Source organism: Podarcis vaucheri, assembly GCF_965113315.1.
Source record: "Podarcis vaucheri genome assembly, chromosome: 12".
Classification (NCBI taxonomy): Eukaryota; Metazoa; Chordata; class Lepidosauria; order Squamata; family Lacertidae; genus Podarcis; species Podarcis vaucheri.
Window position 1 is genome coordinate 39,621,368 of NC_138750.1, and position 24,226 is coordinate 39,645,593.

The 24,226-nt window shown below is 42.5% G+C and overlaps 1 protein-coding gene across 1 annotated transcript in view; it reads right to left on the reverse strand.

Moving 5' to 3' along the window:
• Positions 1-245: 245 nt before the first annotated feature.
• The window catches only part of RSU1 (Ras suppressor protein 1), a 64,530-nt gene continuing 40,549 nt past the window's right edge, over positions 246-24,226 (reverse strand). The window contains exons 9-10 of the mRNA XM_082193239.1: positions 717-884; positions 246-545 (exon numbers count right to left, since the gene is read on the reverse strand). Coding sequence (XP_082049365.1) covers positions 782-884 — 103 coding nt within the window. The 3' untranslated portion in view covers positions 246-545; positions 717-781. The remainder of the gene's footprint in view (positions 546-716; positions 885-24,226) is intronic.

Below are 24,226 nucleotides of genomic sequence, written 5' to 3' on the forward strand. Positions count from 1 at the left end.
CCCAGAAGGCCCTTGGCGCTGGACCTCAGTGTCTGAGCAGAACGATGGGGGTGGAAACGGTTTTTTTCAGAGCATTTTCAGAATGTTTTTTAATAGCTGTGCAGATGCAGCCTGTGTTTGCCCACTCAAACATTATTTTTTAAAAATGCAATTAAGAAGTTGTACCACGTATTAGTGAACCTACTTCCTCTAATACAAATGAAACATGCCACAAAATCCAGGAAAGGGGAGAAGAAAGCAACATTTGGTACAAAAATGATTTTATTTGGGAGTATTACATAAAATATGATTGAGACACGGTTTGGTGCTGCAATAAGGTGTAGCCAGATGTGTGAATTAGTTAAGCCAAAAGTGCATTTCATACATGTTCTGAGAGTCAACAAAGTGGTTTACATTGGATCAAACGGCTATATGATTTAAGCAGAAATTAGTAATTATAATGGATTACTTAGCCAATGCAGTTTACACTTTGTGAGTAGCTGTGGATATAAAAAGGTATTCCTTGTTTTTATTTTATAAAACATCCATTTCTGCTAGCAAAAAAGTACCGTATTTTTCGCTCTATAACATGCACCCGACCATAACACGCACGTAGTTTTTAGAGGAGGAAAATCCGTAGGCATGCCACCCGTAGGCATTTCCTCCATAACACGCACAGACATTTCCCCTTACTTTCTAGGAGGAAAAAAGTGAGTGTTATGGTGCAAAAAATACGATATATAAAAGAATTGGACATGCAAAAAAATAAAATAGAATTAGAGGAATGATGAATACAAGTGGCTTATTTGTTCTTGGCAGCTAACGGCTTCCGGCTGATCTTCTTGGACTTGTCATTGTTCTTCTTGGGTGGTTCGGGGTTCGCCTGCATGTGTCTGCCATAAAGGCTATGGAGAAACAAGGAACACAAATAACATGTTTAGTACCTTCCCTGAACTCAAGTGCACCATATAAAACAATTATTACTGCCATCATTAATTTAGTTATAGCCAGCTTTTTCCTCTGATGGGACTCAAGGAGGCTTAGAAAACAAGAGTGTCATTTTATTAAAAATTATCAGTCCTGACAACCACCTCATCCTCCATTTGTGACTGTGTTGGAGATGGCTCACTGGCAATTAGCCTATTCGCCACACATCATTGTTCCATATGTATGCTGTTGTCTTGCAACAATAATAATAATAATAATAATAAAATATATTCAAAGCTGTTTACAACATTGAGAAAAATACACCCCAAAAATAACAAGGCTTGTTTATCCATTAAACAAGGCTCCAACTAGTCTGATCAAATATCTAGGCCTCAGCTGCCCCAAAGTATCACTGCCCCACTGGGCATCACCACTTGGGCAGTGGTTCCTCCCAGGTTTCTTGCAGTCCTTCACAATGGAAGGCTGATGGGAAAGGTGTCACAGTTGACACTAGCAGAGAAATTAAAGCAGAATAACTTGTGCAGGATGGGTAGGTGGTCAGAATGACCAATTCTGTGGACATGTGCTGGATGTTCGGTGTAGTGGTTAAGAGCGGTAGTCTCGTAATCTGGGGAACCGGGTTCGATTCCCCGCTCCTCCACATGCAGCTGCTGGGTGACCTTGGGCCAGTCACACTTCTCTGAAGTCTCTCAGCCCCACTCACCTCACAGAGTGTTTGTTGTGGGGGAGGAAGGGAAAGGAGAATGTTAGCCGCTTTGAGACTCCTTAGGGTAGTGATAAAGCGGGATATCAAATCCAAACTCCTCAACCATGAGGAATGTGACGACAAATTGCTGGAAACATAAATACAGTGGTACCTCGGGTTAAGTACTTAATTCGTTCTGGAGGTCCGTTCTTAACCTGAAGCACCACTTTAGCTAATGGGGCCTCCTGCTGCCGCTGTGCCGCTGGAGCACGATTTCTGTTCTCATCCTGAAGCAAAGTTCTTAACCTGAGGTACTATTTCTGGGTTAGCGGAGTCAGTAACCTGAAGCGTATGTAACCTGAGATACCACTGTAATGCCTTGGAAGGATTTACTCCTGCTTGCTTGAACTTGGAAATGGGATTTCAAGATCGGTTCTGTGCTGTGACCCCCCACCTTCTAAGACCAGGGTAGCCAAAGCGGTAGACTCAAGTTCCCACCATCCTTGACCATCAACCATGTTGGCTGGGGCTGATAGCAGTTGGAGTCCATCATCTGGAGGGGACCGGACTGGCTACTCCTGTTCTAAGATGCCATCCTATTGTGTAACCATATGCCAGCAGTTTGTTTGTATTCAGTTCATGTTCTATTTGTTTGTGTTGTTAAAATTTGAAGTGTGTGTGTGTGTGTGTGTGCGCGCGCACACACACACACACAAAATGTATATAATCTATCTATATGTAATCATATCTTTTAAAAAAACTAGTTCTGTATGCTATGACATTTCTACTACTTCCAAGCCAAAGCATAAGTGTTTTTACACAACAGTTTTGCGGGAAGAAGATCCAGGCTTCTTAAATTCTTAACCTTGGAGACATTGACAAAAATTGGGTTGAATTGGCAAGATGGAATGTCGATGTAACAGAGAGTGAACTGGCTGCGTAACCAGAATACTCGAGGGCTTGATAAAGTGACACAGAGCAATGGTGTCAGAGTCTTCTCTGCCTGCTCACACATGATGGATTGTTGCAAGAGAGCTACCAACACATCAATGCCACATTAATACAGACCCCTGATTAAATGTTGACGAAGTATCCTACAATTAAGATTGCTGGCACTCACAGGAAAGCTAAATAGACTCTAAGGCTGAGAGGATTTACACTGAACACCAGAGAGCAATTAATGGATAATTTATGAGTAATTCCTACTTAAAGCAAAATTAAAAGCCTTCGAGACAAAACAGGATACAAATGTAAACTTGCTCTGTTGACAAAGAACCTTTTGGAAGATACTCTGCATGTCAAGAAAGAAAAGAGATCCCAAAACTTTCTTGTTTTGAAAGGGGACTGCTCTGGCGGAAGTGATGGGACTAGCTCAAGAAAAACCTGGCACCTGCTGTATGCAAACATATCCTCAACCAAGCCTGACACTCAGCCTTCAGAATGAATTACTCTTCAGCTTTTTAAAGAAGAAAGAAGAAATAATCACATTCTAGGAGGGCATTGGGGAAGGGCTGTAACTCAGTTGCGCGGAGCACATGAACTATGTTCAAAAAAATTCCATGCTCTGTTCTTAGCATCTCCAGGTAGCTCTGGCAGAGACCTCAGTTTGAGAGTTGTTGCCAATCAGGGCAGACAAGGGTTGGGAAACCTGTGGCCCTCCAGATGTTGGGCCAAGGTGCTTGATCAGTTGGTCATGGACCAAGATCTAGGTGGTCTTGAAGGAAACTGGCTTTCTAGATCCATTTCAATTAGGGTTTAGGCCTGATTTTGGCACAAAAACTGCTTTGATCAGCCTGTATGATGGGAGAGAGACAGGGGAAACTGTTCCCTGTCAATTCTCCTCAACGTTTCAGCAGCTTTCAATACCATCAACCATGCTAATCCTTCTGGAGCAGCTGTCTGAGTTGGGGGTTCAATAGGGCTTACTCCCAGGTAAGTGGGGTTAGGACTGCAGTCTTAGCGCTTCAAAGAAACCGATGAACTCCAAATATCTGTTCTTCCCAGCAAGTGCCATCATAGTAAACTAGTAATTATTACGATTATTTGCATTTATTCACCACTTGCTACATAAAATGTCTCAAAGCAACTTAGAACTACATTCCAGGCTCTTTTCAGGGAATATGCTGGCAAAGAAAGACTCACAGATGTAACCATGATAACGTGGAGGCAACCATAAAAATTATTCATTAATGATTTGCAATAACAGGATGGTAAGATAAGGATCGCAGAAAAAATTCTGAGTAGGCAGCCACTTATAGTGGACACAACTATCTAGGGTGGAGTGCCTGACCCTTGAGTGTGTGTGCAAAGGCCAAGAGAACAAGCATAGAGCGAGGCATCCCTAATGATTCTATCCTCTGATTTACACAGGTATGTGTGTGTGCAAGTATCAGAATCTACACTGTGCAAAGAAACTCTGAATATTATGCATTTAAAACGTAAAAATAAAATAAAATACACTGAATCCTAACAAGTTTCCATTTGTCCTTGCTGTTAACGCTTCATGTTCACACATTAGCTGTTGATTATATAAGGCCAAGTTAAAAGACTAGCTTGCAAATTACTCTCCCCACAACAGCCAGTTTAAATGGGATGCTCCATGCAAATCTCCGCAGAGCAATAATGAGATCATAGCATAAAACCAAGATTTCATGTCCTTCAGACATCTGTAATTATGCTGTGTGGCAACTAAAAAGTTGTTGGCGCTATAATCGTAACTGATAAATGGCACAGCCTCTCTAAACAACGGCACAGCCAGAACCGCCACGTTGTGTGCAGATTCCTCATTAAGGAAAAGGGCAAATAGTTTTCTAGAGGATTTAATGTCAGTCTGAAAATACTACTTTTTTTTTAAAAAAAGAAAGAAACCCAAACCCTCCATAATATTTTCTGGGTTTTTCTTTGCTATAGAGTCTGGTTATAAATACACTCTGCAACAGCACACAAGTGTATATAATATGCAAATCTATAAACGAAACAAAAAAAGGTATCTGAAGAAACACCGTGCAGTCTCTACCCTGCCCCACTGAGGGTAACAAATGAGAACACTCTGGCTGCTACAGCAAAACTAACAATAAGGGAGAAAGATGCTCATTAAACTTCATCATTCTGTCCACTTTAATGATGCCTTTACTTAATAAAAATTCCCTGAGCAGTTGCAGGGATATTAGGCAAGGTCTTTGGTTATGTATCAGGGGCCTAAGCTGTCACTAGCAAGCCTGCAGTTCAGGAGGGGCATTCCCAAGAGGAAGGAGCAAATACAGCCTCCTTTGTAATAAATGCAAAGAGAATCAATAACTGCAGCTTGGTACATTACTTAAGCATTTAAGAAAATAGGTGATCTGTCTAAATTAAAGTGCGAAGTGCTAAATGCTGCAATTTAAGGCATAAATCAAGAGGCCTGAAAACCTCAGACACTGAAGCTATAAATCCTTTTATTAAGGCTTATAACTTTAACAAGGGCTATTAAAGGGGCTGGAAAATGTGAAAATATTTTGAAAGTAATTCCACTCCCAGTTAGGTTCCTTTGCTAAGCACTGAAAATGCCAATAGGCCAAGGCTACGCTTTTTAAAATGGTTGGGCTGAAAGGGAAACAGAACAAACTCAACTACAAATAGATACGATGCTCTTGGGGGAAACACTCTACATGTTTGTGCATGAGTTAGTTTCAGCTGATTTTGGATGGTACAGTCTATTATTATTAATGATTATTATCATCCCCATCACAAAACTGGCTGATGAAGCCTTAAGTTATGAAAATGTGGCAATGCAAGATACCACCTTAGAAATAGGAGGTTTATGCTTCTCTGGGAAAATGCATTGATTTCTAACTGCATGGTTAAGCCACATACTCAGTCCTGGAGAAAGTGCCGTTTTTTAGATGCTTTAGCAGTATGCCTGAGCAAAATAACTTGCACAGCAGAATGAAAATATTCCTGCAGATTTCAGAATTGAGACATCGCTCTCCTCTAGGCTGCCTCAGACTTATTTCATCACGTTGGCTTGATGCCACAATATTTTGGTCTATTCTGGAATAACCCACCTATATTTTCATCATTTGGTCTTTTACAAAGACCAAGCATGTATTTCAAAATGGGTAGGGGGGGGGCAGTGTTACTGACATGCTATGCCAGACAGTTACGACTCTGCCTTGAGACTTTTGTGTTTAACAGGGGAAAGCTCAGGAGGGGAGGGGAGGGCCATATATAGTAGGGTTGCAATATTCAAAAAAGTGAAAATCCGGACACAAAAGTTGTTGAGGGTTTTGTTTTGTTTTTTTGCAAAGCTGTTGAAATTTCGGAGCTATTTTTAAGGAAAACCACCAAAAACAACACTGCCGACACGGGTTGCCATATGTCCGGATTTTCCTGGACATTTTAGCGATTTCCACCCGGACACTGCTTCTGACTGCAGTATTCCAGCTATGTCCGGGAAATCCCGGACGTATGGGGACAGGGGTGTGGGGTTGCTGCATGTTCCTCTGTCACTCTCGGCAGTATTTGAGCCCTCACACATTCCTTTGAATTTTCGAGCAGGGTTACCATCCTCAAAAGCCTTGACTCCCCAGGTGGTTGCCTTACAAAAACTTTGCCCGCAGAGCAAAATGGGGTCAATCATTTGGTTATTTAGGTAAAGGGGCAATTCCTGTGTAGCAGGGCCAGTCAACCTCTACAGTCTTTTGGCCCAGAAGAATCTGAATTACCTCTAGATGGCTGGCCCTATTATACCCACTGGTATCACTCAGCTAAAAGAGAATCATATTGTGTGGACGAAAACCAGTCACCTGACTCCACTGTGAAATCAGGCAACAGCAAAAGTTCGAAGAGTACGGCCCCAAGCAACATACCTGCTCCTTCAGAGGAAGTGTAACCCCATCAAGAGCAGGCAACCTCCTATCCATCCAGTCTAGGGAACCGCCCACCAACAGTGGTTCAGTCTTATCTGGATTGAGCTTCAGTTTATTAGCTCTCATCTAGTCCATTACTGAGACAAGACAACAGTCCAGCACATCCACTGCCACACCTGCAGAAGTAAAGGAGAAGGAGAGCTGTGTGTCATCAGTATATAGCTGACAACATACTCCCAAACTCCAGATGATCCCACTCAGTAGTTTCATGTAAATGCTAAACAGTATGAGGGATAAAATAAAACCATGAGGAACCGCACATTGAAGGCTCCACAGGGCCAAAGAGAACTCCTCCATCACCCCCCTCTGGAAATGACTACCCAAGTAGGACCAGAACCACCGCAAAGTGGTGCCACCTACTCCCAACTCAAGACAGTTGCTCCAGAAGACTACCATGGTTGATGATATCGAAAGCCACTGAGAGGTCAAGGAAAATTAACAGGAGCACATTTCCCCTGCCAATCTTACATCTGTCATTATACAGAGTGGCCAAAAGCAGTTTCTGTGCCAAAACCAGGCCCAAACCCTGACTGAATTTCTGATTGGATCTAGAAAAATCAGCTTTCTTCAAGGCTGCTCGGATCTGGTCCGTGATGTTCTTATGTTATTGCAGGCTCACTCTCTGTTTCTCTTAAAAATGGACAGGATACCGTCAAAAGTGGGAAAGCTCCCAATAGTATGGCTGGACGCTATGCAAGGGAGAGTGCCAGCTGCCGATATAGCACAAATTTGAAAGAGAAGACTTCTAGTTTTGCCTTAGGTTTGGTGGGATTAGTGCTGCTCTCGTCCCCTCATTGCCATGGCCCACATTACATGAGAGTAGAAAGCCTAAAGTGTGGGATACAAAGTCATCTTTACAAGCCTGAAAATACAGAACAAGGGTGATTAGATATAGGCTCCAATCCCATGGTAATTCCCAGACCCAATTCTAAATTCACATTTTAAAGATGTTTGTTTGTTTGTTGTTGTTTTACAACAAAACAAAACTTGCAAAAGCACAAGATTACCACCGAGGCCTTGTGGAGAAGAGTCTGCTAATTAGCAGCTGCTCCCATTATCTGTTGCTACAGTGTGTCAGGGTTGTACATATGTGTATTCCGCATGACTGTGTCGAAACAGTATAGGTTGCAAAGGGGGGGTCCTTTCTCCACTTACTCATCAGCACTTTCAAAGCAAAGCAACCCACCATCAATTAAGGAATGATACAGACATTATGAAGGCCCTCAGCAATTTTTCATAACCTATCACCATGGAGGTAAGACTGATTGAGAGTTTATTCGGCTGTGACTCTCACTCTGTGCCAGCCAATCTTTATAGTAAAACTGCAGTGAAAATGTCACTTGCTGTAATGAACACAGATCATAAGTTAAGCCTCTCGGATATTTCTCCATTAGTTCTCATTAGATTCCCCCCCTGCGTTTGTTACATTTTTCAGAAGGAGGGGGGTGGGGGAATAACCATGGAACATAATCTGCTCATTGTTACTTAAGATGATTGTGTTAAAATTGTAACTGAGCAAAAAGCAAACAGAGACAGTGCCAGAGGTGTTAGCATTGTTCACATTCTGATATTTAGCTTTCTAGATTGTCTTAGGTCTCTGTGGGCTACACTTGAAACCTAATGAGAAGATAATGAACTGGAACACATCAAAATTAGGAGGAATAATCAAATCATTGGGTGTACCAAGGTGAAGCTTTTATGTATCTCAGTATGTTCATGGAGCATACTCAAGACTCTTGTAGTGCCAGCCCACCCTATATTTCACTAGGACAATTCAAAGTGTTGGTGCTGACCTGTAAAGCCCTAAACAACCTTGGCCCTGTATCTGAAGGAGCATCTCCACTCCCATCGTTCAGCCCAGGCACTGAGATCCAGCTCGGAGGGTCTTCTAGTGGTTCCCTCATTGCACGGTTACAGGGAACCAGGCAGAGGACCTTCTCGGAAGTCGCACTTGCCCTGTCAAGGAGATATATAACTATACAAGGGTGGCGCTGTGGTCTAAACCACTGAGCCTCTTGGGCTTGCTGACCGGAAGGTCGGCGGTTTGAATCCCTGCGATGGGATGAGCTCCCGTTGCTCTGTCCCAGCTCCTACCTACCTAGCAGTTCAAAAGCACGCCAGTGCAAGTAGATAAATAGGTACCACTGCGGCGGGGAGGTGAACAGCGTTTCTGTGTGCTCTGGCACTCATCATGGTCCTCTGTGCGCCAGTAGCAGTTTAGTCATGCTGGCCACATGACCTGGAAAGCTGTCTGTGGACAAACGCCGGCTCCCTCGGCTTGAAAGCGAGATGAGCGTTGCAACCCCATAGTCGCCTTTGACTGGACTTAACCATCCAGGGGTCCTTTACCTTTTTATAACTACCGTATACAACTTTTAGAAGAGCTCTGAAGGCAGCCCAGTACAGGGAATATTTAATGTGTGATGTTTCACTATGGTTTTATAATTTGTTGAAAGCTGCCCAGAGTGGCTGGGGAAGCCCAGTGAGATAGGCAGCATAATAATCATAATCTTTTACTTATATGCCACCCATCTGATGATGATGATGAGGCTCCCAAACTGTGTGTAAGTGCTGTGGTTCACCAGGGTCAGGGATGAAAATGGGATGCTTGTATAAGAAACCCTGTGGCATGGATTTGCCTTTCCCCAAGACTGTTTCATCTATCGCAGGCCTACATGATAAAGAGTTAAGTTGGGAGTGAAGGGGTCTCCCATGTATTGACACCCTTGCATGTAACACGGGTGTAAGGCTCTCAAACAGTGTCAGTAGCAGTGTTTGGATGTCATGGTAAGCCACAGTTAATGGTTTAGCACACACATGCCCAGTGTTCTCACTTGGTTCCTTCCTGCTCCCAGAGTTCCCAGATTCACACAGGAGGGGGCATTATAAACCTGGGTCCTTGTACAAAAGCCAATATCTGGCAGAAGGAGGGAGGGGAGCCTGGCCCCAGCACTCATTCATAAACAGTGCTTTATGAAGTCTCAAGTGTTCATCCCAGCTGGGTCAGTAGTACGTTCTTCTTACCTGGCTATTTTATTTGTTCATTTATACTGTCACTGAAAAGTATTACTATCCAATTCCCTTGGCTGAATGCTTGAGAACCACTTGCTGTGGTTTACTGTTGGTAACCCTGAAAGCTTTGGTACATAAAAGAGTTTTATATCTGTTCTTCTAATGCAGGGATATTGATTAATCATGCAAGTTGACTATGTGTTGCAGCTTCAGGTAGAAGGAATGTTTCTGCTTATGATATATATATATATATATATATGCGCACAGAAATACCAAATGTTTCTCATATGTCTGCCAATGCATTTAACTAATTCTACAAAAAGAGAGAGAGACAGAGAGACCCTTGATGTGTTCATCTTCTGATTGATGATCATAGAGAGTAGAGACCCAAGCATGAAATCTTAATGCAAAGACATTTCAAACTGCAGCCAAATCACCAGGGAAAGACAGTCAAACAACTTAATTCTGCAAAGTTTGTGACAACGTTATCGACTTAAGAATTGGTCCTGGTTTTTCCTACTTTAACTGTCTGCCGATGCTCAAATATTTACTACTGTGCTACAGCTCACACTGACACTCTGCAACATCAATTCCTGTTTTATCTTAACTTGAATTAAAACATGAATGCTCACAGGCTGTATTTTTAAAGCAAGGTACATGCAGTATATTTTCCTTCCAAGGGGGGTTTAGCACTAAACACACCTGCTGCTATGATATAAAATCATTTTATACTGAATGTCCACTAAGCTACAAAATTGCCACGTAAAGTTTTTATATTTTTTTAAACGCTGTCTTCAAGCTTGAAGAAAAAGCAGTGAAAGGGGCTGGAATCACAGATATGCTTATTTGGAATCAAGTTCCAATGAAATCCATAAGACTTATTTCCATTTAACTTTGCTTCAGATCAAGGCCCAGCAAGGACAAATTCTCAATGCATAGAAAAATTTGAATATATATTTCTGATACATTGAGCCATTGATGCCTTTGATTATTTGGCTGCATCTACTTCAAATTCTTTATTTAATTAAAACTGGTACAGATGGTTCCTGCATCGTTAGAGTTTGAGAATAGCAGGTGCAAAATAGGCAAGGTGATATCATTTATTGGACCAACCTCAAGTAGCTCTTATGATCAGTATATAAGTGAAGATTAGTATACAATTTATGTAACTAACCGCAACACATTTCCCCCCACTTGCAGCACAATATGCATTATTTTCAACTGAATTATCACCTTATCAGAGTAACTGAAAATGTAAACACCCCAATCTAATCTTGTAAGTTGCAGTGGCTTTGACAGCACCAGGAAACTCATTCAGCCACTTCCATGCAAATGCACCTATGTGGTCCTTGCAGAATTCTCATCTCCACCGAAGACGCTCACCCCATCACAAAAGGTAGCAGCCACCCCTTTAAAAAATGTGGTAATTGTGGCTGTGGAAATATATACCAAAAATAATAATCCCCCAAGACGAATCAAAACAACTTCCAGATTTCAAAGTGCACCAGATATTTCCACTTGGCTTACAAATGCTAGAACTCAGGAAGAGGTGTTATTGATTGGTAATGAGCTTCCACTGAGATTGAATTAGCTGATAAGTGACTTGATGTTCATTACTGTCATCCCCAACGATAGGTTCAGATAATGGCATTGGCAGCTGCTGCTGTTTGCTGGCGCGAGGTCCAAGGCAGACATTGAACTGGAGCTTAGAAGGCAAAAGGAACCTCACTTACTTCTTTTTGAGTAATCCCTTTTGCGATCTTGGGCAGTGAGCAGCGCTCAAGCACTGCAGACGGAAGGGCCCTTGGCTTCTCCAAAAGGGACATGGTAGCAGCAGACCTCTCTACTGGGGCACCAAAGAGCTGTTGCCAGTCAGAGTCTGCAATATTGAGCTAGATGGACCTGGTCCAAGCCCGCTTCTTCTGTTCCTATGCTGAGGCATTTCCTTTCCTTTCTGTGGTTCTTTATTGCAGTAATATATGAAGCAGAGATGTTTAAAAATGTCTAAAAGGCACCCTTGCCTTCAGCTGCTTTTGACTCACAATGGAGAAAAGGATCAGTCGGCACAGTCAGACCCTCCGTTGCGAGACTGCATCTCTCATCATGCCTAGACACTGGCCACGCTGGCAGGGCCTGATGCGAACTGGAGTCCAACAATGCCCGGAAGTCGCAGGCTTCCCACCCCAGTTCCAGGTGTCAGCTGCAGTCATTGCTGCTGCCCTTCCGCCTGCCTGCCAAAGGAAAAAGTGGAGCTGCAGCAACTTGGGCTGGGTTATTTGGAGGCTCGTGCTTATGTGCTACAATCAGCGCATAAGCCCATAATATGCCACACTAGAGCTCTTGCACTGTTTGGAAGCATTGCTATAAAGACCCACAAATAGTGGATGCTCCCTCTCTCTAAATTATTATTCAGAGTGCTTTCAGCATTTAAGCGAGGCTGAATCATATACAGTAGTACCTCAGGTTACATACTCTTCAGGTTACATACGCTTCAGGTTACAGACTCCGCTAACCCAGAAATAGTGCTTCAGGTTAAGAACTTTGCTTCAGGATGAGAACAGAAATTGTGCTCCGGCGGCACGGCGGCAGCAGGAGGCCCCATTAGCTAAAGTGGTACTTCAGGTAAAGAACAGTTTCAGGTTAAGTACGGACCTCCAGAATGAATTAAGTTCTTAACCTGAGGTACCACTGTATACATATTCATTTATACAGATACAGTTATCAATAAAACCTGCTGTCATCTGATATCTCTCAATAGCACTCACAGCTAAGGGTGGTCATGTGCAGCACAATATCCCCATGTGCTATAACCTTATGCCATAATCTTAGGTTTGGGGAATTCTGTGTCCCGTGATGCACAACTATCTGAACTGAAGGAGATACATCCGGACAGTGTCAGCTGAACACATAAAATACGGTGACTCAGTGAAAAGGATAATAAGATATCATCTCATTGAATAGGAAAAAGGAGGATATTAGATAGCCTTAAGAATGATGGATAGGCTTCAACTAGAGGGAAAATTTCAGCTAGATGCATGGCGATATGAAACATGTCTGAAAAAATGTTTACAGCCTTCAGATGAAAGTCTGATACTGTATTGTGGCAAAGGCATTCATTAAATCGCTTGGGCCAGACAAAAGCAGGAGGCATTTCAACCTGTGCCACTTACACACACACACACACACACACAGCGCTCAATGTGAACGCAAAATAAGTGGTAACGCAAAAGGCAAGTTTTCACTAAATTAAAACGTCAGTGAAACATGCCGAGGACCACACAAGGATTAACTGTCCCTTAACTATCTTTCAAAACTCAGCCTAACTATCAAAGTAGCTGTAGAAGACAGTCTGGAAGCTTCAGCGGGGGCAGAGATGCAGGAGACTGGGTGTGTGCAAAGCTAAATGGCAACACGAGAACGGGCCTTCTCTGCAGTGGCTCCCCATCTGTGGAATGCTCTCCCAAGGGAAGTTGGCCTGGTGCCTTCATTACACACCTTTAGGCATCCGGCAAAAACATTCATTTTAAACCAGGCCTTTGGTTGATCTGTTTGACATCCTATACTCTTTTAAAATGTGTGTGTGTGTGTGTGTGTGTGTGTGTCATTGGGTTGTTGTTTTTATTCTGACTATATATGTTGTGATCTTTTCTGTGAACCGCCCCGAGACCTCTGGGTATAGGGAGGTATATAAACTCAATCAATCAATAAATCAATAATTAATAATAAATGCTTGACAAGTATGAAGTGGGTGCTTGCTCCCATATGCAACTGAGTGTGCAATGACCGTACCACCCACTGGCTTTGGAGGATTACCAAACGTCAATGCGGTCCTCAGGTTGCATGTGATTTCTTACTATGGCATTGTGTTCGCATCCTGCTCTTCTGTACATTAGGAGTAAAAATAACCAGCAAAAAATTATATGTGAACTAGAGGGCCAAATTCACCCCCCACCTTATTTTTCCATAAGACTGCATCTACAACTGCATGAAGGAAGAAATGAGGACTGTGAACCAGGCAATGCTAGGAGTCAAGTAGCAGCCTGTTCTGTGATCACAGCCATCTGTTGAAGTAACAAGAATCACAATTGCTCTCTTAGTGAACACACACACACACACACACACACACACACTGGTCAGTGTATTTTAATTAACTGAGTAGAATGGTATTGAGACTATAGGTGAGGTTTGGGGGAATGTAGCATTGTTCAGACTACTTATATTTAAAACAATTAAAAAATTACAACCAATGATGAGCTAAAAACCAGATAAGGACACATGTTAACATTCCACATGTCTGGATAGGCTTGACTAAGTGACTTGGAAGGGTCAGCTCTTAATGGTCTAAGCGTTGTAATTGTTTTGCTCTGTAACTGAGACGTTCTATTGTGCTTATAACTGTTGTTTGTATTTATTGTTTGCAAGTCACTTTTGGAATTCATACGAATGGAAAGCAAAGCACTCAAACAACGAAGCAGAGCACTCAACCGCTTGTGCGCACAGTCATGTAGAAATAGGGGGGGGGTGTCTTGCATGTGTGAGCTGTCCTCTGATCCTCACTACACTCTGCATCTGATGACTCAAGTTTAGCCCCTCTTAAGTGATGGAGAAAGAACTAAGAAGAGCTTTGATATTACGTGGGAAGTCAAGTCTGAGGGGATGAAAGAAAGCCTGAATTTTAGGGTCAAATAAATAAGGGCCAGGCAGAAGTTAGATCATGATCTTCTGGCAAAACTCTGCATGATTTACAGTAGATCACCAACAGTTGTATACCCAACTGTTTCACAATAGCAACACCCCCCCCCCCGTGCCAAAAAATAGGCTGCTGAAACAACCACAAAAACTTGGAGAAACCCTTTAATGGATTTTTGTGTGAAAGGATTATGAGCTCATTTTTTATACTGGAAACAATTGCCCAGGTTGAAATGAACTCAGATGTGTCCTTCCCCTTAATTCTAAATGTATGCTCACATGTCGTTCTAAGCTATTATATTGTACCTGCCTCCAATTGATGGACTTCAGAGTACTTTGAAAAAACAAAGGATGGTATTCAACCAAATTTTACTTAGAGTAGATGTATCAAAATTCATGAACAAGACTAAGTTAAGTCCATTAATTTCAGTGGTTCTATTCTGAGCAAAATTTGGTTGACCACCACCCAGAGTATGAGCAATGAGCTTGATGTATGTTTATCCTCTCTATAAAGGAGGATGTTCATAGCGCTCGTAGTGTTATACGGTCCGCGGTTTCATAAAATCACAAAAAAGGGAAATAATGGTTTACAATCTTTCTCAGAGAAGCCTTAAAATAGAATAGCAGTTTCCTTACTACACGCACACGCAACACAGAATGCCGCCAACATCCACCAAGCAATATTACCTATGGGTTAAGAGCATTTATCCCTAGCTTTATAAAATTGCCTTAATGGTACTTAATGTAGAAAACAAATAAGGACTACAGCTAAGTGCAGTGGGGGGGGGGGAGAGAGTATGGTTTTATACATTCATATTTCCTTTACATGATTTATAGGTCCCTGAAAGTAAGGTATTTTACATAACACTAATATAAAATCTGAAATAGTGGGAAAGCGTTCAGACAATAATATGTGGGGTAATATTACACACACACACACACACACACACACAGAGAGAGAGAGAGAGAGAGAGAGAGAGAGAGAGAGAGGTAAGCTATGAAACAACAGCAAGGCTGTAATCTTAATGTTTGCTTATGTATAAGTAAGCCACACCAAACACAAGGAGACTTACTTCTGAGTGACGGTGCACAGATTTACAGTGAACTGGCCTCACCAACAGAACTGAGTATTTTCTCCACACTATTGATGCCAAGGCTCAGCAACCTAACCCTGTCCTACACATTTTTACCTAGGAATAAATCCTACCAGAAGTGCCAACATCCGAGGGAGAATGGGGGAGGCCAACATTGTGTGACGTCGGGAGGAGCCAGGGGGCAGAGCCAAATGTGGCTGCAGCTTCAATGGCTGGCGGCTCCTCCTCCTGCCACTGCTACCTGCCAAGGGCAGCTTTCCTGCATCGGGAGGAGGAGCTGGCCATTGAAGCCGTGCCACGGTCAGGTCCCCACTCAGCCTCCTCTGCCCCCTTTGGACATTGGAGGGCCCCAAAGGGCTCGGCCCCTAGGAGATGGCGCCCCTGAATGCCACTAGTTCTGTGGAACGTAGGATGTATTCACACGGTACTTTTAAAGAACATTTGAAGCATGTTCTTTCCCTCAAATAATTATGGGCCCTGAAGTTTGCCTCTCACAGAGTTGCAGCAGTCCTTAACCAACTACAGTACCCAGAATTCTTTGAGGGGGAAAGATGTGCTTTAAAGGGATACTGAGTACACTGCCCTAGGTTCTAGTAAGCGTGCTCTTCAATCTAGACTAACAGAGGGCAAACAAACCACTATGTCCTACATACAGCCCAATACGATGAAAGTTTACTCAGAGCTCCCCTTGCCCCCATGAGATCCAGTTGTCATGCTGAGAATATTTTGGTTTTGTTGAGGCTCTGGGTAGTGGCAGCAGAAGGAAAGTGTACTCATAACGGATCAGAAATTTATTTACTAAAGTTATATCACACCCTTCCTTCCAAAAGGAGTTCAGGGTGGCATATATGCCCGTGATTAAAATTTTATATATTAAAAAATGTATAATGGGTTTAGACATGTAATGGCTATGTTTAATACTTGGTTTCTAATCTTTTCTGTTAATATTGTTTGTAACATGCCCTAGGCCTTAGGGTGAAGGCTCAAATTCAATTATAAATAAATACAAAGTAAACCCACTAAGTTCAACTGGAACTGACTTGCATTAGATATTGGATTGCACCGTTGACACCACTTGGAAAAGATACAGTCAGGCCCCCACCCATCTTGGTGGAGAATTTCTGGGCTTCTCTGAATAGGAGGATATGTAGCTGTAGCAAAACCTGAATGGTTTGATAGTCAAACATTTAACACAGGCTGATGCAGTGTATAAGTTATTTTTACTACCATAAGCAACTGAAAGTTTTATGTTATCAAAAAGAAATTGGGGTGGGGGCGGGAGAAACACCTGTAAATGCTCATTCTTCAAGTCTGCATTTGATACTTTCTATGAGCAGATAAATTTTCAGTGTCACCGTTCCTGAGTTTTGCTGCTATTTTTATTTCCAACTTGACAGAATATTCAAAGCTGACAAATGTGGTAGAACAGACAAAATTATTAAAAGCTTCAATTTACAGCAAACAGTTGACAGTTTGCTTTTGCAGCTCATAAAGCAAAAACCTTGGAGATGTAAATACATAGGTATTTCCATGGTATGGTAGAGGCAGCATGCCTCAGAGAGGTCTTGAGACGGTGTTCACAAAGCATTTCAAATGAAAAGAACACCTCAAAACATATACAGTGGTACCTCTGGATGCGAACCGGATCCATTCCGGAGCCCCATTCGCATCCTGAAGTGAACGCAACCCGCGTCTGCGCGTTGCAATTTGCCACTTCCACACATGCGCATGACGCCATTTTGAGCGTCTGCGCATGCGCAAGCAACGAAACCCAGAAGTAATACGTTCTGTTACTTCCAGGTCGTCGCAGAGCACAACCCGAAAATGCTCCACCTGAAGCTACTTCAACCCAAGGTATGATTCTACATTCTTTCTAGCATACCTTGTAACTAAGGTTAAATCAAAATGGCTACCTGTCATTCCCATTCAGAGCTATATGACTTGGGTAGCCAGTTCAGAGGTGTGGTATTTGCTGATTTTATTTTTTCTGTGGGAGCTGACAGGCCAAAACATTCTGTTGCATTTGCTTCTGGGAAGGGGAGCTTGTCAGAAATGGCAGCAACTCCTGCCCCAAACCCTAGAAAGCCACTGCCAGTCAGTATAGATCAGGGGTGCTCAAACCTCCCACCCCCAGGTCCCTTTGGAGAAGGCTAAACATTACTGAGGCCCACCAGCCATGAGACAGAGATGCAAGGGCAAAGCCAGTCAGAAAACAGGTGAGGTCGGTGATTGGCATAACCAGCCGGCAATCAGCAACATCTCTCACCCCACTTTGGAGGTTGCCAAATTCTTTGCTACGGTGGTTTCTTTGTGCCCCAGAGTTCCATAGTTCGACTTTCCTCAGGTTAAATACAGACATTGATTCTGGAGGTATCATGGCTCAACCTCCCAAATTGAGGCAGAATTTGCCGATCCAGGGGCTCTAAGCCTTCTATTTAGTCAGACCAAGTGGAGTAGGCATTCGGTTTTATATATTTCCCTCACCCCTCCTTTCTGCTTCTTTTACATTCACTTATTCCTCTTATAACAAGCTCTCTTTCTTCCCCTCCCTTCTCTGATTATTATAATTGTTGTTATTACTATTAGCACTGCTAGGAGTTTTGGAGCTGCTGGAGCCAGCACCTGCCCAGCCCAAAGGCTACTGACTGCATGGCTGGAGAGGGGGGCGGGGACAGGACTGTGGTCCCCAGCCTAGAGTTCGAGAAACCCTGAGTTAGATGGGCCAGTGGTTTGATATGGTATAAAGGCAGCTTCCAGTACAGTACAAACCGAGCCCCTGCTGTCAAAGGTGGCAGATTTTTAAGAGTTAAAAAAGAAGCCGCTGCTCTGATAAGCACCACTCCTCCCAAAAGGAAACACAGGAAGTCAGATTCCTTGAGATTCATCATTTGCACAGGATTATACCGTATTGCCCCAAATATAAGCTGCACCCGAATATAAGCAGCACCTTTAAAATTCAAGGGGGGAAAAGAAAAAAAGACAATACCTGAATATAAGCTGCTCCCTTAAAATTCTGCAGGCACTCACATTCATATGTTTGTTTTCAGCAGTAATATCATAAAAGCCAATTCTGGTAAGGTCACGAATTTAAGCTGCACTTTAACTTTTCACAGTCGGAATTTGGAGGGGAGGGGGGAGTGTGGTTTATATTCAGGCCAATACAGTAAAGCCTGCTCTAGCCCGAGTCGAACTATTGTCCCAGCTAGCCCAGTACTGCTTACACTGACTGGCAGCAGTTCTCCAGGGCCTTTCCCAGCCAAATCTGTAGGGACTGACCCAGGGACCTTCTGCATTCAAAGCAGATGATATACCACTGAGCTTCCGCCCTTCCCCTTCTTCTGCCCAGGTCTTTAGAAACTCCATACCTCACGCAGTTGGTTGACTTTAGGATGTCAAATTTCAGTGGCACCCTGTGCAACATCAAAACTCAGCACCCCCTCGCTTCTCATTCTACCTCATAGTTGTGGTGCCCCCCAAAAAACCTGGTTGCGCGCCCCTCAATTTGCCCCCACCCCTCACTCTGAGTGTTTTGATGTTATCCAAGTACTGGAACCATTTTGTTCAACAGTGTTCACAACATTCTCAGAAATGCGATTCTCAAAATTCTTGGAATATGCTCATATTCAACTAACAAGGTGCTTTTAAGCAATTAACTGCTAATTCCACAGTGTGCTCTATAAAAATGGGAGGAGGTAAATGTGAAGTGCTTGGCACTGATGTACCCCGCTAACATTGCATCCCCGTTGCTGGTGCTATCCAGCGCCAGGCATGTTGCTAAATCCTCTGAGTGAAAGGGAGGGAGAAGCTGGCAATGTATTTATGATATGATATGATATGATATGATATGGGATGGGGGGTTGAAATCAACCATCAGGCATTTATAACTGATCAGCAAAAAGGATGGAAGGAAACACAAGAAAAGAACAGAGGGCAAAATACAGATTGACAAAGTTCTCCTGCAAGGAAGTGAAAGGAAGCAGACGGTGAATATTTTCATGCTAGAAGCAGTTCTGCTCATCTACAAAGACTAAACTACAATTCCTAACAAACAAGGTAATAAATTGGTTGGTATTTTAAACTTGTCAAGAAAATAATTCAGCTAGACCTTTTGCGGATTGTCCATAATTCACATTTATTTGCAGCTTTGAAGCAAAGGACAAGGTATTGGGATAATAAAGGTGGTGCTGAAACACAAGTGAACAATCAAACAAAAATTACAAAAAAGGAAGTAGTGATTTGCATACGTTCATATTGGAGAGATGGCTGAGAACCTCAAGTTTCACTGATTGCAGCAACAATTCTGAATGCAAACCAGATTCTGCCAGGTTCTCACTAAATTCTTTCAGGTTCCACATCCTCTTACTCTTTAAGCCAGACAGGGGGAACTTGTGGTCCTTGAGATAGTACTGAATTACAACTCCCATCAGCCCCAGAAAGCATGGCCAATGGCCAGGGAATTGTGGGAGTTTTAGTTTAGCAACATCTGGAGGCCCACACCTGCTTCAAGTGAAACTTATTTACTTTGGCAGCCTTTCTCAACCTTGGGTCCCCAGATGTTGTTGGGACTAGAAACTCAATCACTCCAGACCACTGGTCCTGCTAGCTGGGGATAATGGGAGTTGTAGTCCAACAACATCTGGGGCCCTGAGGTTGAGAAAAGCTGCACTAGGGGCTCTGATGTGTAATATAAACTGGGGTCATAAACAGGGGCTGCTGTGCCTGGATTTGCTGAATTGTTATTATTGGTTTTTTACTGTCTATTTTGCCCTGGCTTTGGAGGTAGTGTTAAGTGTATAGTTAAATTGGTTTTATATTCCATTTGGTTTTGTATTTTAACCTACTTTATGAGCAGCTTTGTAGCGCACGTGCTCAAAAAGCAATTTACACATCTTTTAAATAAATACAAACAACCCACCAGCTTTTATTTTATTCAATGGCCAACTGTGTAGCTTATTCTGCGTTGTATCCAGTGCAGCACAGCTCGGTGCCAGAGTACATGCTTTGCATGCAAAAGGTCCCAGGTTCAAATCCTGATGTCTCCAGGTAGGGCTGGGTAGGAACCTTGCCGGAAACCCTGGAAAGCCATTGCCAGTCAGAGTTGACTATAGTAAGGTGGATGGACTTGTTCCTAAAAGGGTATTTTGAAGGCCACCTTCTCTCACACTGGCTCCCCCCCTATGGTCTCAGAAAAATCCACTTGAGGGTTATGAACAGAATACAGGGGTTTCAGAGGAAAAATCAATGTAACTCGGGGTGGTGTCATCTTACAGAAATGCCTTTCTGATCATGTAAGTCGCATTTGGGATTCAACCCCGTATTTTGACTATTGAAATTTGGAATTCTGTTTTGCCTTGGGCACCAGGCTGTTTTGAGTCCTTTCTGGCAGCAAGGACTGTTCTGAATCAGGCAGCAGCGAAAAACTGCAGTTCGGTTTTAAATGTTTCTTCTGATCTATAAGAAATAGTACCAGTGAGTAAGATGTATATGCAAGTGTTGTGTGTGTTTTAATAAAAGCTTGGTTCCCACACAGAGGAAAGATATGTACATTTTTAGAGAGCTTCAACTCTGAACTGAATCGCCTCTCAGTCCTCAGGAGACTTTTCTGTCAGTATAACAAGCTCTAAAACAAAATATGAACGACAAGTGCAGATAGTTAGCTGATTGAGAACACAGAGTGAAAAGTAACCATATTAATCTCTTTCTTCCCAGAGATTGCGCAACTTCCAGGCAGAAATATCGATCCTGACCTAGTCTACACAGCAGCATGGATTTATAATCAGTGTTCCAAATATAAGTTGGAGAAATTTGTTCCAAAATGACAGCTTTTATCTCTTTTCCTCTAAATTTATCTTAGTTGGGTTCCTAATGAAAGGTCATCGTTGTTAAAGAATTTTTCCTTGGTGACCAGGAGGGTGTACAAGGTTGTTACAACATCAACAAGCCTGAAACTGACATCAGAAATATCGTCTGGTCACTTCTTGCTACAGCACATGGGACTCATTCCAAAGGGATTGGATGTGTTAAGTCTGCAGCGGCAAAATACAACAACCAAGAATCTTGTGGTATCATAAAGATGGAAAAATTATGATGGCATTAACTATGGGGTGGGGACTACAAGTCTGCTTCATCAGATACATGACATGTAACCTAGTTACAGGAATATATAAGATTGTGGTTGTGGGGGTGAGACTGCGAATGGTAAGGTCAGAGGGAAATGAAATGCAGAAAGCACAGTGGTAATTATGATATTAAACAGTTGCCATTCTTAAAACAGATGTTGGACAACTGCATGAAGTCTCTGGCAGTGTGAAAATTTAGATTCTTTTCCAAAAGAAACGTAGCTGAGGTCAAGCATTACTCATTAATGAATTCCCTGCAAAGTTTTCCCCCATATGTTTACCAAGCAATTCAGTGGTTCTGAAACAATTTTTCTGACGGACCATTGGAAAACTGCCAAGGGTCTTGGTAGACCCCTTAATGATTTTTCTGCCTGTTGCAGCAGCTGTAATGTGTTGTGCTGTATTATTTTTATTGCATTTTTTATTGCTTCTTCCGTTTCTTATATACATAGTATTTCACTGTGTTACAATTTGAATTTCACAGAATTCAAATTGTGATGCAATGAAATACCACGTATGAAATAAAAGGAGCAATAGCAATACAATTAAAAACAAGTACGAAGCTTTAATGCGAAGGGTGTGCTATCTCCTATCTTCAACCATTAATCCACAGGCATGCTGTGGACCACTAAATGAAGCTGCCAGACCACTGGTGGTCCTTAGAGTTTAGGAACCCCACATCTAGAGTAACCTACATGGAACTGGCTGCAGGGAGACAGAGAAACAGGGAAAGAAAATGGGATTGCGGATTTGGGGTGGAAGGAATGCTGACCAACCAACTCGAGGGAAGCACAGAAATGTTTTGCACATGTGCACATCCTTATGAGGTGTGTATGGGGAGTGGCAGTGGAGAAGCTGATCATTTTGCTTATGAACCACAAGAACTGGTAGCTGGGCCCAAGTTCCAAGTCCATGGGGTTTAATTTGCAGCGTTTAGCTGAAATTTCTGTTTGTAAGAGCAAAAGGCAAACAAGCATTGGGTACTCCTATAGGACTAATTGCAGGGTTTGATAATTTCCTATCTAGGCCTATCTAGTCCAGTACTCTTGCTCTCACAGTGGCCAACAACACACCTATGGGAAGCTTGCAAGCAGTCATCTTGGCATTTTCATACACTCTGCCTCCTAGTATGAATATAACCCATAAGTGGGTCATGTGCTTTTAGCTCCACCCCAAGATTGTCTTTTTCTCATCTGCTGACCATGCGCTTTTTGAGAAAACCCAACACATGAGCCCATAGTGGCAGCTGTTGCCCATTTGGGACTGGTAGGGTAGAAGGCCGGGAGACCAACAATAGAGGGAGCCAAAGGCAATGACAGGTGGAGCCACAAATTCTAGCTTTGTTCCCATCTTCCTCCTTACTGCGTTCCACACTGACACTTAAGGGGGAAGAAGCTGACAGGCAATGCTGCTCCCTGGCCTGGTTGTGAGAAAGGAGACAGGTGGGCGAGGGCTAGCTGAGGGAAGACGGAAGTTCCTTATTTTATTATTATTTCTTTGCTAAATTTATATTCCACCTTCCCTCCCAAAGGAGCACAGGTTGGTTGGGACCAGACTGCAGTACCTGCTAGCAAGTAAGAGCTCTGTGCAATTGGGATACCTGCAAAATTAGGTATCCCAATTCTGCAATGCCTTTGCTTCTGAGCAGGTGATCTCATGTTGGACTTCCTACACAACTGCACACAGAACATGTTTAGTAAAAAAAGGGGGGGAATTATCAGGGGGTGGGGACGCAGACTAAGAACATCAACTCACTTCTTTATCTACAAACTTATGCCCTGCATGTCAGTAACATCTGCACAGGGCTTCTGTCACTCCTTGTAGTTTAAGCTTCCCAACTGCGTATTATTTCTTAATTAAAATCCTCCCACATACGTATTTTATTTATTTTTTTTGGAAAAAGGCTGCACCTATTTGCTCCAAAGTCATTTAGACAACTTCTTTTGTTTCTCCTCCTTCTAGAAATGGGAGCTGGCAAATGTTCTATGAGACACTGATAATGCCACTGGGATTCCTCCCCGCCCCCCACTCAGGAATCAGCTGAAAATTTACACGATTTCCATTACAATGATAAAGTGGCCAGGATAATATATTGAATCAAGAAACATGAACTGAGCAGTTCATCTAGGCAGTAGCCAGTTATGAATATTTTTAATAAATATGCAAAGATGATATTCTGTCACATAAAATAGCTAGTCAGTGGTAAACCTGCGCTGCATTCTTGCCCATAACGTTCCAATTCCCAGAATTAAATAATCATGTCTATGAATATAAAGAAAACTTTTGCTCTTCAATATCTGCATTTTGCATTAGCTCTATGATTCATTTTGATTACCACTATATTTTATCCATGAATATCTATTTATTTATACATGTTACAGATTTATTTGTAATACCCATTTATGCGTGTGTGTGGTTTTTTTTAATAAAAAAAACACTGTTGTATTCTATAATGCCAAAATGCATTGCCTATTGATATCTCAATTCCCACTTATTCCCAGGACAGAGTAAAATGGAAGGGAATTACTGGATTGCTCAGGAGGTATAGCAAGAGAAAAGAACCACCAGGACAATGAAGAAATCTAAATAAATAGCTGTATGAACACCGACTGAACAGGAAAACCAGCGAGTATTCACATTCCAGGCCTGGCCTCTGCAGTACATATAGAATGGGTTCGAGCTAAATAGTGATCCAGGAAGTGTCAACATTACGAAATGTGCAGCAATAATAACCATCGGGCCACAAAGCCCCCTCCTCTCCCCACCCCAGGGGCACTTCCTACCATTTCTGAA